The sequence below is a fragment of the Sciurus vulgaris genome (genome assembly GCF_902686455.1).
Source record: "Sciurus vulgaris genome assembly, chromosome: 1".
NCBI lineage: Eukaryota > Metazoa > Chordata > Mammalia > Rodentia > Sciuridae > Sciurus > Sciurus vulgaris.
In genome coordinates, this window is record NC_136461.1 from 104,252,688 (window position 1) to 104,270,184 (window position 17,497).

General features: G+C 41.1%; 1 protein-coding gene across 1 annotated transcript in view; it reads right to left on the reverse strand.

Moving 5' to 3' along the window:
- Positions 1–545: 545 nt before the first annotated feature.
- The window catches only part of LOC306664979 (testis-expressed protein 38-like), a gene marked incomplete at both ends in the record, with an annotated part of 41,713 nt that continues 24,761 nt past the window's right edge, over positions 546–17,497 (reverse strand). Inside the window, one exon of the mRNA XM_079146131.1 lies at positions 546–1,116. Within this exon, the coding sequence (XP_079002257.1) occupies positions 546–1,116 (571 nt within the window). The remainder of the gene's footprint in view (positions 1,117–17,497) is intronic.

Here is a 17,497-nt window from a genome sequence, read left to right on the forward strand (position 1 = left end):
GAGTATTTAAGCCTCAACCCTCTGGCCCTTCTTTTAATTTCATATTTTATATGGCCCCCAGGCACATGTGTGCATTAATAAACTTGCAAGTTTTTTTCTCCTATTATCAGTTTATTTCAGCATACTCAATTATTGACACTCCAGAAAGTTTCAACTTCCTTACAATACATGCACCAAAATTTTTAAGGAGAAGCTTAACAATGATTACCTCTATCAACATGGCTAAAATAGATTTTTGACTTTTTTGCCACACACAAATGATAAATTGGTGTGGTAATGGACATTAACTAGTTTGATTGAATCATTCTATAATGTATACATGGATACACTGTTCCCTAAAAGTACATGGAATTATTTGTCAATTAAAAATTACTTAGTTGAACTTTAAAAAAATTATCTCTAGGGAATGAGACTAGAGAATTATGAGAGGAGACTTATTTTTCATTGTATGTTTATTTTTTTAAAAAGGAAAGGTTTTTTTTTTTGACTTTTCAAATATCTTTAATAACATTACATCCAAATGGGCTCTCATTTCCCATTTTCTACTAATAGTCCTTGTCCCTAAAGCTCCCACCTTCAGTGAGAGGAAGCTGAAGGTGTGAAGCAGAAGACTTCTCATCGAAACAGTTCTCCCCATAGTCCAGCGTGGGGAGGGAATAGAAGTGCATGTTCCTTTGAGGGCAGATGTCCACCGGGTAGGAGGCAGAGTGGTTCAGCCGGGGAGCTAGGTTGCGGCGGGGTGGGGTAATGGGTCTCTTCAGAAAGGTGGGAATCGGGAGTGGGGATCTGACCTGGCGCTGTGGCATCTGAATAGATAGGGGCTGCTCTGGGACCACCAGAGCAGGTTGATGCAGAACAGGGGACTCCGCGTTGGGGCTGCTTCCTCTGGAGGCATAACCCTCGCCTTCAGAGGTGTCTGACTCCCACGTGGAATCCAGAATCTCCACTTTAAAGTCAGGGTTGGTAACGGCCTCGGGAGGGGCTATGCTGATAGCTGCATTCAAACCACAGTGCCGCCTCTTGTTCATCCAATACAAGTGTGGACAGTAAGTGAAGCTGGCAGCCTTCATCACCTCCACCCACTGCTGGGCACGCCTCTCTCGCAGCACCTTATTCCTCCAATGAAGAAACCATGAAGCAGACAGTTATCACAGAACACAGCCCCATGAATCCAAAGTATAGGAGGATCCACGTGCCTGGAAGGCCAAAGTCCTTCTTCTGGGAATCCATGATGCTGAGTGCTATTACCAGGTCTATGGCTCTGGAAACGTGAACTCATCCACTAACCTGTCCACCAATGGGAGTCTTCTGAGGGCCCAAGCCCCATTGTTACCTAAGGAACAAGTCACTGGGTTCTGAGCACTGGGAATTTCAAGGGGGGTGCTTACGGAGTGGGTCCGAGTTGATGAAAGGAAGGGACTCCATCTGGTGGCATTTCATGAGCATAGTTATATTTCATCAAATACTGGTCCACCACAGAATTATCTGTTTCCAACTTCTTATAGTGAAGTCACAAAGCAGCCCCCAGGAAAGGGCACTCACACCCCAAGGAGCTTATATTTATGTTGTTGGTTGGTAGGGAGCCATTTCTGGATACCTTTTCCAGTGGGCAGGGAGCACAGTCAACATTGGGCAGGGAGCACAGTCAACATTGGGCAGATCTGCCATCAAGAAGTTTCTGACCAAGTTGTTAGGGAAGAAGACTGTTCAGGGGAACCAAGTGATCAAAACCTCCTTCTTGGACTCCTACAATTCACTTTATGCTTATTTATAGTCTGAAAATTCATGGGCATAATTTACATCTAAATTAAAAATAAATTTAAATTTTAAAATATGTAATCCATTCAGCAAAGCTGTGTAAAACATCTCCCTTGTCCCAAGTCATTTGTTTCAGTCAAGATGCTTAGTTACTGACAATAGAATCCTCTCGTCAGTTTGAACAGTAAGGAATTTATGATAAGCTACTGTATAAATTGCAGAATCATTGGGAGGGCTGAAGTGTTGAGTCTTAGACCATACTTCCAGGAACAATCCAGAGCTGCAGAATTGTGATATTTTTCAATCCTATCCCAAATCCACACTGCCTCTGCCACTCCTCAGGACCAGCCTTGTGCAACTCATTTCAAACCAAGTCATGCTCCGATAAATTTGGCCAATGGGGTCTAAAGCACATGTGTGTCCTAAGGCAGCAATGGAGACTGGAAAATACAAGGAGGAAAGGCCAAGTTATCCTTGAGAAAGCAGAATACACGATCTGAAAAATACCAAACTGTGGAGAGATGTTTGAAAGATGGAGCAATTGTAAATGACAGATGCCCATGTGAAAGTTCTATAGTTTCCCCCCACTGGGATCCTATTCAACTAAACATAGATTTTCAGGGGAAAGTTTATTATAATATTGGACTTGTGTCAGAGGGAAAATGAATAATAGCAGTGGTCTGGACTGTCCCTTAGTTCATCATTCACCAATAAAATATGGACCACTTTTCCAGCAGAAATAACTAGAGTTCAGAAGTCCACTGAAACCCAACTGAATTCTAGATTAGGTGGTTTCCCCCTAGTTACTAGGATAGTAGTAACTGCTACCATTTAAATGATGCTCATTATACAATTAGGTATCATGCCTGGGTTTTTATTCATAAAAAGTGTGATGGTTAATTTTAAGTGCGAACCTGACTGGGCTAAGCGATTTCAGAGTATGCTGTGAGGGTGTTTCCCAAAGAGACTCTCATTTTAATCAGTAGACTAAGTAAAGATCATCCTCACCAAAGTGGGAAGCATCATTTGATCTTCTGAGGATGTGAGTACAACAAAAAGGCAGAGGAAGGGCAAATTCTCCCTTCCTCAGCTGGGAAATGTGTCTGCTTCTGCCTCAGATATCAGAGAGCCTGGTTCTCTGGACTTTGGACTCAAACTGGGGTCACACTGTCGGTTCCCCTGGTTCTCAGGTCATCCAGCTTGGACTAAATTGTAATATCAGCTTTTCTGGTTCACCAGTTTGCATACAGTTTACAGTAGGACTTCTCACTAAATCATGTGAGCTCATTCCCAGAATGAAGCCTCTCATTTATCTGAATAGCTACTATAGGTTTGTTTCTCTGGAGAACCCTAACACTAATTAGGAAAAGAAAAACTACTTTGCCAAATATTACCACGGCCACCATCCCTCACTCTGCCGTATTAGTAAGTGTTCACCAGGAACAAACAAAACTAGTGGGAAGTATACATGAAAGTATTTATTGCAAAGAGTTGGCTTGTGCAGTTGTGGGGGCTGGCTAAGTCAATATGAAGTCCACAGGGCCAGGCCATCAGGATAGCAGCCTGGAACTCCTGGCCATGGACTGAAGCGACCCCCACAGGCAGAATTTCTTCCTCAAGGGGCCTTAGCTCTACTCTTACAGCCTGTCAAACCAGCCTCGGGCGAATGAATTGTGGTAATGGCTACTCCTGATGCAGCACGTAGATGGCAGCCACGGGAACCAAGAGGGCTGGCAAGGGTTGGGGGAAGTGTTCAGTATTCAGCAAAGACAGCTCATTTGGCAGGGTTCTCCAAAGAAACAGTCAGTAGGATATGTGTGTGTGTTTCTCTGTGGGTGCGTGTGCACCTGTGTGTGTGTGTGTGTGTGTGTGTGTGTGTGTGTGAGAGAGAGAGAGAGAGAGAGAGAGAGAGAGCGAGAGAGAGAGAGAGAGAGAGAGAGAGAGAGAGAGAGAGCGAGAGAGAGAGAGAGAGAGAGAGAGAGAGAGAGAGAGAGAGAGAGAGGGTGCGAAGATTTCACGAAATTGGCTTAGGTGTTGGTGGGAGCTGGGAAGTCCAAAATCTACAGTGAAGGCCAGGAGACTAAACTCGCCAACAGGAGCTGATGCTATGGTCTTAAGGCAGATTTGCTTCTCCTTGTGGGGAATCTTACCTTTCTTCTCAAGACCTTTAAGACCTCAGGACTTTTATTTGTTCAGATTGTTTTACAATCTGTCAACTGATTGTAGACCTTAACCACATTCTCAAAATACCTTCCTTGCCACACGTGGATTAACGTCTGACTATTGTCTGGTCCTATTGACTTAAAGCTGACCACTACAAGGCAGAAAATTGGAGTGATGACTAGAAGAATCCAAGACTGCCAAATCCTCTGAAAATGGGGAATGAAACTGGAACTTTTGTGAATTGGAACTTGAGACTGTTTATTTGTCTTTTAGAGTGTTAAGGAAAAAAGATCAACAACTTGGAAATAGGCAACAGGAGGACCATATGTCCTGTGTCATTCTGGAACACTACCTAACAGGCCCACCCAAGGATTAGCTCATTCTCTGGAGCATGCATGGGTGTTTGACTCACTATTTACTATTGATTAGATTTTACAACTCTGGAAGGATGAATATTAACTTGTTGAAAATGATTCTTATCTGACCACAATGCAATTATCTTTTATCCCATGGAAAGAAAAATATTTCCACCCATAGATAAGATAATCCCCAAAGGTTACAGTTTTATTGCCCTGTGAACAGTTCTGTCATTTAAATTACCTTATTTTAGCATTGTTACTTTCTTTGACTATAAATATTTGTCTCTACTGGACTCTGAAGCAGTCTTATATTCTGCTGCTTCCCTCATTAAAGAGCACCCAGCTCTTTGACATGTGCACATTCTATGCATAAGAGGCCTATTCTTTTTTTAAAATTATTTATTTTTTAATTTTTTACAAACTGCATTTTGATTCACTGAACGCAAATGGGGTACATCATCTCATTTCTATGGTTGTGCATAATGTAGATTCATACCATTTGTGTAATCATACATGTACATAGGGTAATGATGTCTGTCTCTTTCCACCATTTTTCATACCCGACTTCATTTCTTTCTACATAATCTAAAGTTCCCCCATTCTTCTCTCACTCTCCACACCCCGACCCCCATTATAGAGGCCTATTCTTAACATTTGAAAATTATGCTTTGCCCAAAGGAAAGGATGATGGATCCCACAAGTCTGAGTGACTTGATGTTGTTTGGGTAGTACTTATCTTATCCTATTTAATTTTTACAAAAACACCCCTGCTTAATATTATTGTTACTGTTTTAATAGATGAAGAATTATAGACTCTAAAATTTTTCCCAGAATCACATAAATAATATGTGACAGAGCTAGCATTATTTGCAGCTCAGATCATAGCACCCCAAAAAACAACTGTAGGAGATCAGATTATGCCATTCCCAAGTATACTTGAGTAAGTTATTCTGAGACTCTGTAGACACAGTAGTATTTCTGAAAATCTTTCCTTTGTTAAAGAAATTAGCAAATACATATAGACAACAAACCAGAATATTTAAGTGGCAAAGAGCAAATGACACGAGAGTATGGAAGATGCTTTTACAAAGTTCAGAATTAACAAGAACACATACAGACTGTTAGGAAGACATGAATCTGTGGTAAAATATATAGAAAAGGAAGAGAACGATTAACACAAAATGTAGGGGGCTGTAATTGGGGCATCACCTACAAGATTACAGAACTGGTAATGTCTATGGGGATATCAGAGATTTTAGAAATATTTTTCTTTAAATTGCATATATATATGTACACACACACACATATATTATCTGTAAGTCTATGATTTATTTCACAATAAAATTTGAAAAATTAAAAAAAAAGAAATTTATAAAGAAAACTTACTTTAGTAAGATAGCTAAACTAGGTAGCTGTCTGCTTCCAGACAACTTTTATTATTTGAGAAACTTTGCTTACAAATACAACTTCTATTCACCATTAACTTCCTCCCCTCAACCTCCCCTAACTTCTCTCCACCATCTCCCAGAAGCCTGGAACTCCTACTCCTTTCTGTAACTCACGATGCTCTATGAGCTTCAACCATCCGGCCTCTCTTTGAGCCTCCTAAGTTTTGTGGTACTTCGTTGTGCATAGGTGTAAATAATTATGGGTTTTGTCCTGCTAATCTGTTTTAGGTCAAGTTAATTCATAATTCAGTCAAATAACCTGACAGGCCCAGGGTCCCATCATTTTTCTCTCCTCTACAGAGCAAGCCGGGTCTGGAACCTTCTCTTCACTGTGCTGTGCTATCTTACAGCTGAAGTATAGGGGGGACACACTGGGAGGCTTTTCTTTTTTCCAGTACTAAGGATTAAATCTAGGGATCTTCTACCCCCAAACTGCATGCCCAACCCTTCTATTTTATTTTTAGACAGGATCTCACTAAGTTGCCTAGGCTGACATGGAACTTGCAATCATCCTGCCTCAGCCTTCTAAGAAACTGGGATTACAGGCATGCACCACCACACTGGGCTAGAAATCTAACTCTTCTTACTGTCTGCATGCCCTCTATAAAGCCCTTGATAAATAGTTACTCTCTCCCTTCTGATAGGGCCTTTATATTCATGTTCCTACAGTTTATTTTCTTTTCTAGTTCATCCTCAATATTCTCACTGAAGGAGAGAGAGAACCTTCTCTTTTCCCTCTAGAAATCTGATAACTCATTCTGAGAAATAGATTGGCAGTAGAGAGATTCACAGGAGAAAAGTTGCACATATTTATTAGGTGCCTGGGGTCATCACAAGAGAGGAAGTACCCAAAGACAGTAAGAGGTTTATATACTCTTTTCCTAGGGGAGAGGCAAGTGTGTGTGTGTTGGGGGGGGGGGTGTAGGCAATTTTTAGAAGAAGAGTAAATGATTTTTAGGGGAGGTGAATGAGCCCAGAGAGTAGACAATAGCCTGAGAGAGTTGGCCTGGGGTCTGAATGTGATGTCAACTCTAATCTTCTTTCCTGTTAGTTCATCTTTGTGCTTGATGAGATTGTAGGGAGAGGATTCACAAAAGTGGACTATCTTCTGAAGGGCTGGCTTTCGGATGGCTAAGGAAAGCTCCCAAGGTGCTGTGCAGAATTTTAAAGCTACTCTTTTCCTCCTGAAATTTTGATCAGTCTATGAAATAAACTGAGATTAGACAAATTAAGGGGAAAAATATAATGAATTTTGTTACATGTCTGTCACAGAAGTCACAGATGGTTTAAGACTCAAAGGAGGGATAAAAAGTTTAATTTACATAAAGCTAAAAAAGGAGGTGGGCTTACAGGGGAGGGAGGTGGCATGGACTGTGGAAGGAGCAAGAGGTGTGGTCTTCTTATGTAGGTGGAGACTCCCAGCTAAGAGTCACCTGTTATAATCACCCTCTTCTTCCTGGGAAAAGATCTTTTTTAGCAGAAAGGGGATATGAGATGATAAGTCTCTGCTTACATTTGCTGTTTACTTCATTAATGTAGTTATAGCTTTAAATTGCTTTTATAAAAGGGCAGTCTTTTAGAGTTAGTCCTGTGTCTGCAAAGGTCTGCAGTTTCTCTGAATTTTCATCTTGAAATATGCCCAAGGAATATATTTTGAGGGGGTATATTTGGGGGCCCTGTAATGCTCTTAGTTTGAAATCCAGAGTAACATATGTTGGGGTATTTTCTCTGTACCAACATCACCATTCTTCAAAGTAGCACAGACTTCAAGTCTTCAACTTCCTGCACAGTAGACCTTGATCAATTTGTGATTGTTACCCTTCAGGCATTGTATCCTGAACTGCACTGAGCTGTTAAATAAAAACTAGAGAACTATTGATCACCCTCCTTGTTATAAAAAATAATTTTTCATTATTCAGCCTAAGATTGAATTAGTTTTCTTGCTAGTTTTAATAACTGATGGTACATATCAATCTTGCATGTAAACAAAAATATTTATGTCCTTTACATAGGTATTATTTGTTATTTGTTTATCACCACATTTGATTTTCTCTTGTCTTTTTGGCTGAAATGAAACTGAAATATGTGGCACAGATCTAAGGAATCCATGAGAAGAGGAAAGAAGCCCAGTACAGACTTTGAATTTATTTCACTTTAAAGAGAAGATATCCTTCTTAAAGTAGCTAAGCTAAGGCAGCCAGCTGCAGAGGTTCCTAGAGGACAAAAGATGAGTAAAAAAACAAAGATTGTGATTTGACTGACATAGTCTAGGAAGTATATTAATGCAGTCAGTCATTTGAAAGTTTTGAATTGAGTTTCTGAACTGCCAAAATGAAATATTGCAGTGGCCCATGCATTTTCCAAAACAAACAAACAAACCTGAATTTTTAAAATAAGTCATTTGAGTTTGGTTTGAAAAGGAGTTTAATTACATGAGGGGCTGCTTGTTTTAGCAGCTGGATGCTAATGATTGCATGAGGACAATGATAACACATGTAAATGTGATAAAACTCATCCACTTGTACCAAGAATAGGACTAGCCTCACCTGAAACTGCTGAGTCCGGAGCATCAAAATGAACCAGTTAGGATTCTTCTGTTTGCAGATGGCAGAAACAGACTCAAACTTTCTTGGAAGATGGAGGTTTTATAAACCCCATCAAGCCATCTTTGACTCCACTTCTCTGCAAGTTGGTATCCATCTCTTCTCTGCTGTGGGTGGTGTGGTCGTCCATAGGCTCACATCTATATTCTCAGAGGTCCGAGGATCTCAAAGCAATCCTGGGGAAGGGTTCTCATTGGCCTATCTCAGGCATGGTTCATGCTTATCTGGACAATAATCTCTGGCTATAGAAAAGTGGTGATAAGACTGGCTTGACTTAGGTTAGCTATTAACTTCTGAGCCAATCACTGTGGCCAAAGAGATGTGATCTAAAGGAAAATAGCAAATTCTATTCAAAGCACATGGCTGTTCTGGAGAGAAGCAATACAATCTGATGGTAGGAAGGTGCTTCCTCTAGGCATTCTGCACAAGGAATATTCATATACAGGATAATGAATTATTTTGAAATTTCCTTTTTAGTCATAAGAACACACCAAATTGCTTTTGTTAGAACAAAATCACTATTTCAAGTGATCATTCCATGTATTCTGTGTGCAAAGTTAAGAGCTACCATATTGTCTTTAAAGACCTACAGGTATAGAGAGGACTCCCTGCTGTTTATGAGCACATATTTCCCCTTCACACCTCCAAGAGCTAGTGATTCTTGGCAGCCCTCCTTCAAGTCTTTGAGTAAGTTCAAGGTGATTAGGCTGCTACACACTTTAGTCATGCTTTGGTTGGACTCATCCCCACCCCACTCCATTCCTTTGATCCTTGCTTTATTGATTCACTCAACAAATATTTAATGAGTGCCTATTATGCCAGTTGTGTAGATATAAGAGATATGTAGAGATAAATAAAGAATGGTCCCTGCTCTCTTAAGCTATATCATAAAGGGACATCAGTCAAATAAACAGATTGTTGTAATACTGTATGGTAAGCCCTGTGACTGTCCTATTCCACTTTTCACTAGCCTCTAGGCCACAGTGAGAAACATTCCCCTGCGCATCTCAAAAGACTTGCTCATCCTATCCATCAATATCTGTGTTTCTTTTTTAAGCAGAGACCAACTTTCATTCATAGATACAATAAGGACTGAAGTGCAAAAACTCCTGAAAACTAAGTGTTTAAAGTTCATATTGAGATAAAATGACTGATCTTGTATTGTTTCTTGTAAGGAGGAAGACATGCATTTTAACTTTCAGACTGGGTCATTTCTAAGAGTAAAAGGGGGTGCTATTCCAATGAGACACCAGGAAAACAGGGATAAGCTAGGACAATTCTGGGCAAAGTGGGACAAATGGTAACTATGACCTTGATAAGAGAGAGTTTGGAATGGGACTATTTATAAGGCCTGGGAGGAATGGAGTGCTGGGAAAAAGAATAAGTAAGAGAGGGTCCAAAGAAGATCAATCTATTTCAGATTATCACCAGTGACCAACTGTGAAGACAAAAAGATGAAGATCTATCTGCTTGTGAGTAGGTGAGCATCAAGGGACCAAGGCCATAATGATTTGGCAGTTATGCCTGTAAAGGGGACGGTGACAGCCATCCTCAGTCACTGGCACCTAAAGCCTTGTCCTCAAAAAGTCTGATAGACAGCAGATGGCTGTGACAGGCTGCGAGCCATTCAGGAGAAGCCCAGTCCCTGGGACTAGTAAGTGCTTGTCTGTGTGTGGAGGCAGAGGACAGAAGGAGAGAGCGTGAAGGCTTCAGTCCCAGGGGAAAAGGCAGTTCAAAGGAGGACCTAACAGGAAGGTGAGGGGCTCTGCAAATAAACTTCACTTCCTTCCCAACTTTATCTAAAGTAGGACAACCACAGGAAAAACATAGGGCTGTGAGGCGTTGGGGTGGGAGGCATGATGGGAAATTCATCAACAGTGAAAAGAACAGGCAGGCAGCTGAAAGTTCACAGTATTCTGCTTTCTAGGAGGTAAGAAATCCAATCTCCTTTCTGTCCAGTGAATGAGGAACTTGTATTTTGTGCTCCTGATATTTCTGAGTAAGGCAAAGACACTGGACAGTGGGGGACCTCCTTTGAGGCCATGATCCGGAGAATTTCTTACAGATGCTCCATTCCAGGAGCAGCAATGAGCTTTTGTTCCTGAAGATAAATTATTAGGATTAAGCTCTACTTAATGGGATTTCACAGGCCTTGTTAGTAGTCATGAAATATTGCTTATGGACCCACCTTCCAAATGAATTCAGTATTCTATTGAGTCTCAGTGTGTGGTCTATAGTCTGCACTTGGTACTTACAGAAGGGAAGTAATTGTTTAGGACAACTTTCCTGCCCTGTTCTGAAGTCAGAGTGTCCCTGAGCCACCTGTACTTCTCTTGCTGGCTACCCTACTGTTGCTCCCTACCCTGGCATTTGCTGTCTGTGTGAAGTGACACTTGGGGTTCTCTGAGAAATTATCCCTAACCAGGCAGCATTTTAATGGGTTGTTAAACACCTCATCCATTTTCCTCTGGGTAACAGCAATCACAGAGTTCTATTTCACTGGAAATGGGAAGTAGCGCATTTCATGCACTTGCTTTTATGAGTCCTTTGGCTCTTCTAGGCTTCTCCTGTTTTAGTACAGTCCACAAACCAAAGTGAATATCTGTTAATATTTCCCCAGGCCACTATTCCAGAAGAAACCACTTGATATTCATCATGACAGCAGAACTCCTTGACTGACAGTCTTTTGTCCAGAATTCCTGAAGCTTACATGCCTGTGGCCCACTACTGTTCAAACTCTGCAAAACCAAAAAACAGCCTCAGGAGTTTGTTAGCAGTTTGTTAGCCAGTCAAATCCCTAAAGATTCTGATTCAGTGGGTCTGGAATGGGACCCGGAAATCTGCAGGGTCAACAAACCCGCCAGCTGATTCTGGAGTCAGTGATCTGAAAAACAAGCTTGAAAACCCCTGAAGTATAGGTCTTTCCTTATTCCACAGTACACTGAGCAAATTCATTGGTTCATTTATTTGAGTACTCATCAAAGCACTTACTGTGTACCTATCTTGATTTTCCATTTCTAGATATTTTAAATTTAAATTCCACTGTCAAATTTCACTTTTCTTGGGAGAATTGCCAAGGGTGAGGCTCACAGGAGACAAAGGGAAATTGGCTGCAAGAGTGGAGACTCCAGCTGCAGGCCAGGAGGTGGGAGGGATGACATGCAGGCAGTTGGAAACCATCTGGTAGGAAGCAAATCTGATGATTCCTTCACCTAAGGAACTTGACTATTTGTCTAAGTCTCCAGAAGGAGTGATCCCTGGCCCCATAATGTGCCAAAGCAATTGCAAGTGCTATGAGAGAATGGAGATTTCAACATGTGTGATGGGAAAGCTGAATGAGATCTTTGTCTCCGTGGCCAGCAGGCCTCCTTCTGTTTTCTTTATTATTGTAATGTGACTGATGATTGTTTGGTTTTTGTTGTAACTTGAAGATTGTTGTGATCCTTGTGAAATGATGTCTTGTAAATATTCCACATGGATTCAGACTCTACATCTTCAGGATTTTTGAAGTATTTCTGGAGAATTCCAGTCCCTCAGTTCAAACACAAGTTCCAATTTAGGACTAAGCCCAAGGCAAGGGGTTGGATGTGGACTCCTTCACGGAGGCCTCAGCCACCCCATGGATGGAGCATGTAAGGTGGTCCTGAACTTTTCATTGGTTGATTTCATTGTTCAGTTTTATTTTTGGTAGGAGAGGGTGGGAAGAGAAATGTTCCAGAGAGAAGGAGGATTTTAATCCCACATCACCTTCTGACCGTACTTTTTAAAATGGACTTATGACTTGTCTTCGAAGAAGACTTGAATAAATCAAATCTGCACATGTGTGCATACGTGTGCACATGAGTGATGGGACAGAGAGTGATGTAACACAGTTGTGAATTTTTTCCCAAGGATATAGTGTGAAGGAGAGGGAAAGCAAGAGGAAGAGATTGAGAAAGAGAGAGAGAGAGAGACATAAAGAGAGAGAGAGAGATCTGTAAAATTGGGGGGATATATGATGTTATAATGGAATACCTGAGAATGACCAATTTATAAAGAATAAAGGTTTATTTAGATCATGGTTCTGGAGAATGGGAAGTCCAAAATACATTTATGCCAACCCAATGGCCCCAAAAGTCTGAACTTGTTCTAGCGCCAACTCAAAAGTCCAAAGTTTCATCTGAGATTCAAGGCATGAAATTCCCTCTAGCTCTGAGCCTATGAAATCAAAACAAATTATTTGCTTCTAAAATACAATGGTGGGATAGGGTAGATATTCATATTCCAAAAGGGAGAAACAGAACCAAGGAAAGGGCTAACAGTCCCCCGTGAGGTCCCAAACCTCTTGTGGTTTGTCCTCAACTGCCTTGTCTTAGATTTGAGGTGCTGTCAAGGACAGAGCACCTGTCTGCTCCTCCTGACTGCTGTCTGCCAGCACCCTGGCCTGTCACCCAGGCCTCACCACCCAGAAAACAGCAAACTAACCAAATAGGAGTGTACTCAAGGTTTTTGGTAATAACTAGTCCTCTATTCTTTGTTTTGTTTTTTAGCATTTGTTACATGTAAAGAAACAGAACATTCTCACATTTAAACCTGACATGGTGTTCAGGTAAGTTCAATTTTCTCCCTATTTCATGGATGAGGAAACTAATTTTTAGGGAGACTATAGAACTGTTTAATCCTTGTTCAACCATCTTGTTCACATCTGGTTAGGGGGGACCATTATGATGGTAAGGGCAGAGATGGAGGCTCACATTGACAAGAACATGTTATGGTTTGAATATGGTTTGTTCCCTCCAAAAATCAGGTGGAAATTTAATTTTCATTGAGGCCTAGGTGGGAGGGGTCTGGGTCATAGGGGTGGAACCCTCATGAATGAATTAATGTCTTCCTCTTGGGAACTCTGACTCCAGAGTTCAGCCCATTTCTCTCTTCCACATTCACCTGTTTGCCCTTTTGATTTTCTTCATAAGTCGACACAGCACAAGGTCCTCACCTATCCTGGACTTTCCAGTCTCAGGAATTCTGAGTCAGAATAAATTCCTATCATTTCTAAATCACCTATTCTTAGCTTGTTATAGATTGGATATAGGTGGCCCCCAAAAGCTTCTGTTAATGCAGGAATATTCAGAGGCAAACCAATTGCATTATGATAGCTGTAACTTAATCAGTCCATCCTAGTTCCAATGGACTAACTAGGTGTTAACTACAGGCAAGAGGGGCATGGCTGGAGAAGATGGGTCACTGGGGTCATGCCATTGAAGGGCTGTTCTGTGTGAAGTGACACTTGGGGTTCTCTGAGAAATTATCCCTAACCAGACACCGTTTTAATGGGTTGTTAAACATCTCGTCCATTTTCCTCCCTCTCTCTCTTTGTGACTCCACCAAGAACTGAGCAGCTTTTCTCCACTGGGCCTTTCCCCTCATGATGTGCTGCCTCACCTTGGGCCCAGAGCAATGCAGTCAGCCATCTTATGGATTGAGATCTCTGAAATGGTGAAAGGCAGTAAACTTTTCCTCCTCTAAGTTGCTCTTGTCGGGCATTTCAGTCAGGGTGATTCAAAAGTTGACTAAAACACAAGTATTCTGTAACAGCAAAAACCACGCATCACCAGCATTTCCTCATTTATTGCTTATAACTACCTATTTTCAAATAATGAAACTGGATGTGGGGAGGTTAAGCACCAAGTTCACTCGATGACTTGTGTGTGTGTGATAAGATTATTAAATTTATGATTCATATTATGAATATACTTGACACAATTCCAAACAGAGCCAGTGCAGATCCAGTCCCATGGGTTACAGAGAGAATTTTAGTTGAGGGATCTGTATATGCAAAGCTCGTGGTGGGACGCAGCATGACCTATTGAAGGATTTGAAACAAGGTCATTGAGGCTGAAATGGACAGAAGGATAGGGGAATAGGACCATGTAAACCTGAAGAAGAAAGGGGCCAGATCCTGCAAGGCCTTTGAGGGCTTTGGTCTTTGTCCTAAGATCAAAGGAAAGTCATTGGTGAGTTTTAAGCAAAGTGAGCTACAGAATTCAGATTAGAGTTGAAGAAGATCTTAGTGAGTGTTGTGTGGGTAGTAGCCTGAAGAGAGCAAACCTGGAAATGGGCAGCCACACAGCTGGCTACTTGAGATCCAGAAGAGAAACAATAGTGTTTGGGGGTAGTGATGGAGACAGAAAAATAGAAAAGTTTGAGAGTAAAGAATTAAAATCACAGGAATTGGCTGTGATTGAATGGGAGAAGTGACAAGAGAAAATTTTCACAGATTTGGATTCAGGTCTGTTAGTAACCAAACACTACATGTTTAAAATGGCTCCTTAAACATTCGATTATCCAAGATTATGTTCAGTGGCTATAACCAGAAACTCCAAATGATAATAGTTTAAAAAGAGGTACAAATTTACTTTTCACTCACATAAAGAAGTCTGGGAAGAGTCAATCTGTAATGAATTTGGGGTTATATTATATTAAAGTTTCCAGGGATATTCTGTTTTCTTGCTCCGTCTTCCTAGTGCATAGCTTCTTCCATCTGGTACAGAACGATAACTGGAGCTCATCCATTATAGCAGCATTACAGCCAGTAAGAGAGAAGAAGAAAAGAAGGGCATGTTCCCTTCCTTTGAGGGAATGTTTTGGAAGTCACATTCCAAACTTCTACTTGTACCTGATTTGCCATAACTTAGTAATGACCATGATAACTACATGGGAAACGGAGGCATTCACCTTTGTTTTGGGCAGGGAAGCCCCCAACTCAAAATTAAGGGATTGATTAATAAGAAGGGAAGAATGGATATCAGAGTACAACTAGTGGGCTCAACTATGCCCACTAGACTTGAGCTTGCAATGTTAAGCCAAGCACTAAATGATGAAAAGTAAAAAGCAGAGACTTAAAAATAATGAAGCAAATATTTTAGGTCTCAATATTCTGCATATTTTGATGTTTCATTTTTGCCCAGTTATTAGACTGATTACTAGGCTAAAATTGTTCATCTTGAATGCAAATGGTGTAATCACTGTGGAAAAATACAATTTGAAATCTCCTCAGAAAGTTAAACCTAGAATGATCATGTAATGCAGCAATTCCACTCCTGGAATTTCTGTTCTAAGAGAACAGAAATCATATGTTCACACAAAAACATGTTCCCAAATGTTCGTAGCAGCATCATCAAAAAGTAGAAATGGTGCAGATGCTCACCAACTGACGAATGAATGAGCAAGGCAGGGTCTATCCACACAGCGACATACAATTCGGCAATAAAAGACACGAAGAGGTGATATACATTAGGTCATGGACAGACCTTGAAAACGTGCTGAGTGAAAGAAGCCAGACATAAGAGACCACGTACTGTATGATTCCACTGATATGAAATGTCCAGAATAAGCAAATCTATACAGACAGAAAGTAGATTAGTGGTTGCCAGGGAATGGAGAGGGGGAGGAACAAGTATGGAGTTTCTTTTGGAAGAATGAAAATGTTCTAGAATTAGTGGTAACGGTTTCATAACATAGTGAGTATAATAAAAACCACTAAATTGTACACTTCAAAACGTGTATTTCCCGTTATGTGACTTATATCTCAATTTTTTAAAATACCCATCTTTGGGTCCAAGTGTAGTTCTTTTTTTTTTTAAAAAAAAAAGGTCAAAAATTCAATAAATAAATAAAAATTGTGTGGGCACACACATAGTGTGCACTTAATTAAATTGGGTGTTCACAAATAACACATTAATTCTTGCTTTTGATTCATGTCCCTAGGATTATATTTCAGTCGCAGTCAGTCAAATAGTGAAGTGAGCTTTTTGCCTGAAATTTTTTACTTCCTAAGAATGACTATTATGGGCACAATGCTTATATCCCCTCAGAATTCATATTGAACCCCAACCCTCTACTGTGATGATATTAGGAGGTGAGGTCCCTTAGAGATTATTAGGGTTAGATGACATCATAAGGGTTGTCTTGGTCTGTTTTCTGCTGCTATAAGAGAATATTTGAGACTGGGTCATATATAGAGGAAAGAAACTTATTTTGGTTCATAGTTTTTTAAGTCCAGGAGCATGGCGCCAGCACCTGCCTGTTTCTGGTGACAGCCACATGCCGCTCTACTTGTGGCAGAAAGCAGAAGGGAAAGGAAGCAGGTGCCTGAGGAAGGCAAGAAGGGGACAAAGGAGTGGACCTGCTTTATAACCACCTGCTTTCATGAGAACTAATCCACCGGTGAAAATGAAGCTAGCCTTGTGAGAAAGACATTGATCCCTCAAAAAGAACCCACCCCGCGAGGCCACCACATCCACAACATTGCATTGAGTTTGGATAGGGAAAATCCACCTCCAAACCCTGCAAGGTCTGAGTCCTCATGGACTAAATGGGATTAATGTTCTTTAAGTGTCCCAAGACAGCTTGCTTCCTTCCTCTGCTATGTGAGGACTCAGCAGAAAAACTGCCATCTATGCCCTCTTTGGACCCTGAATCTGATGCTGCTTTTCTCTTGGATTTCCCAACAGTCAGACCTATGAGAAATAAATGTTATTTAAGCTACCCTGACTAGGGCGTTTTGTTACAGCACACCAAGCTGACTACAACTGTGCCTACCCCATCCCCACATCACGGCCATGTGCTAGGGAAGTTGAGGTATGTGTTAGCTTTTCAACACTGTCACCAAAATATTTGACAGAAACAATTTATCAAAGGAAAAGTTTAATTTTGGGCTCACAGTTTTAGAGGTTCAGTCTGTAGTCAGCTCCATGGCTCTGGGCTTGCCTGAGCCATGAAGCAGAAGAGCATGGTGGAAGGGCATGGCAGAGAAAGCTGCTCACCTCAGGGTATCCAGAAAGCAGAGGGAGAAAGAGCAAGGCACCAGGGACAAAAATATAAACCCCAAAGATACGACCTCTCTGGCCAACTTCCTCTAGTCACAGCCAACCTACCTGCAGTTATCTTTCATTTTCAAATTATTATTTCATCAAATGGATTAATCCACCAATTAGGTAACAGCCCTGATACTCTAATCATTTCACCTCTGAACATCCTTGCATTCAAGCTCACATGAGCTTGTGGAGGAACCTCAGGTCCAAGCCAAAACATGTGATCAGACCTCTGTCGCTGCGAGAGCATATTAGTTTCTATCGCTGTGTTACAAATGACCCCCAACTTGGCCGCTTAAAACAGTAAGCGTTTA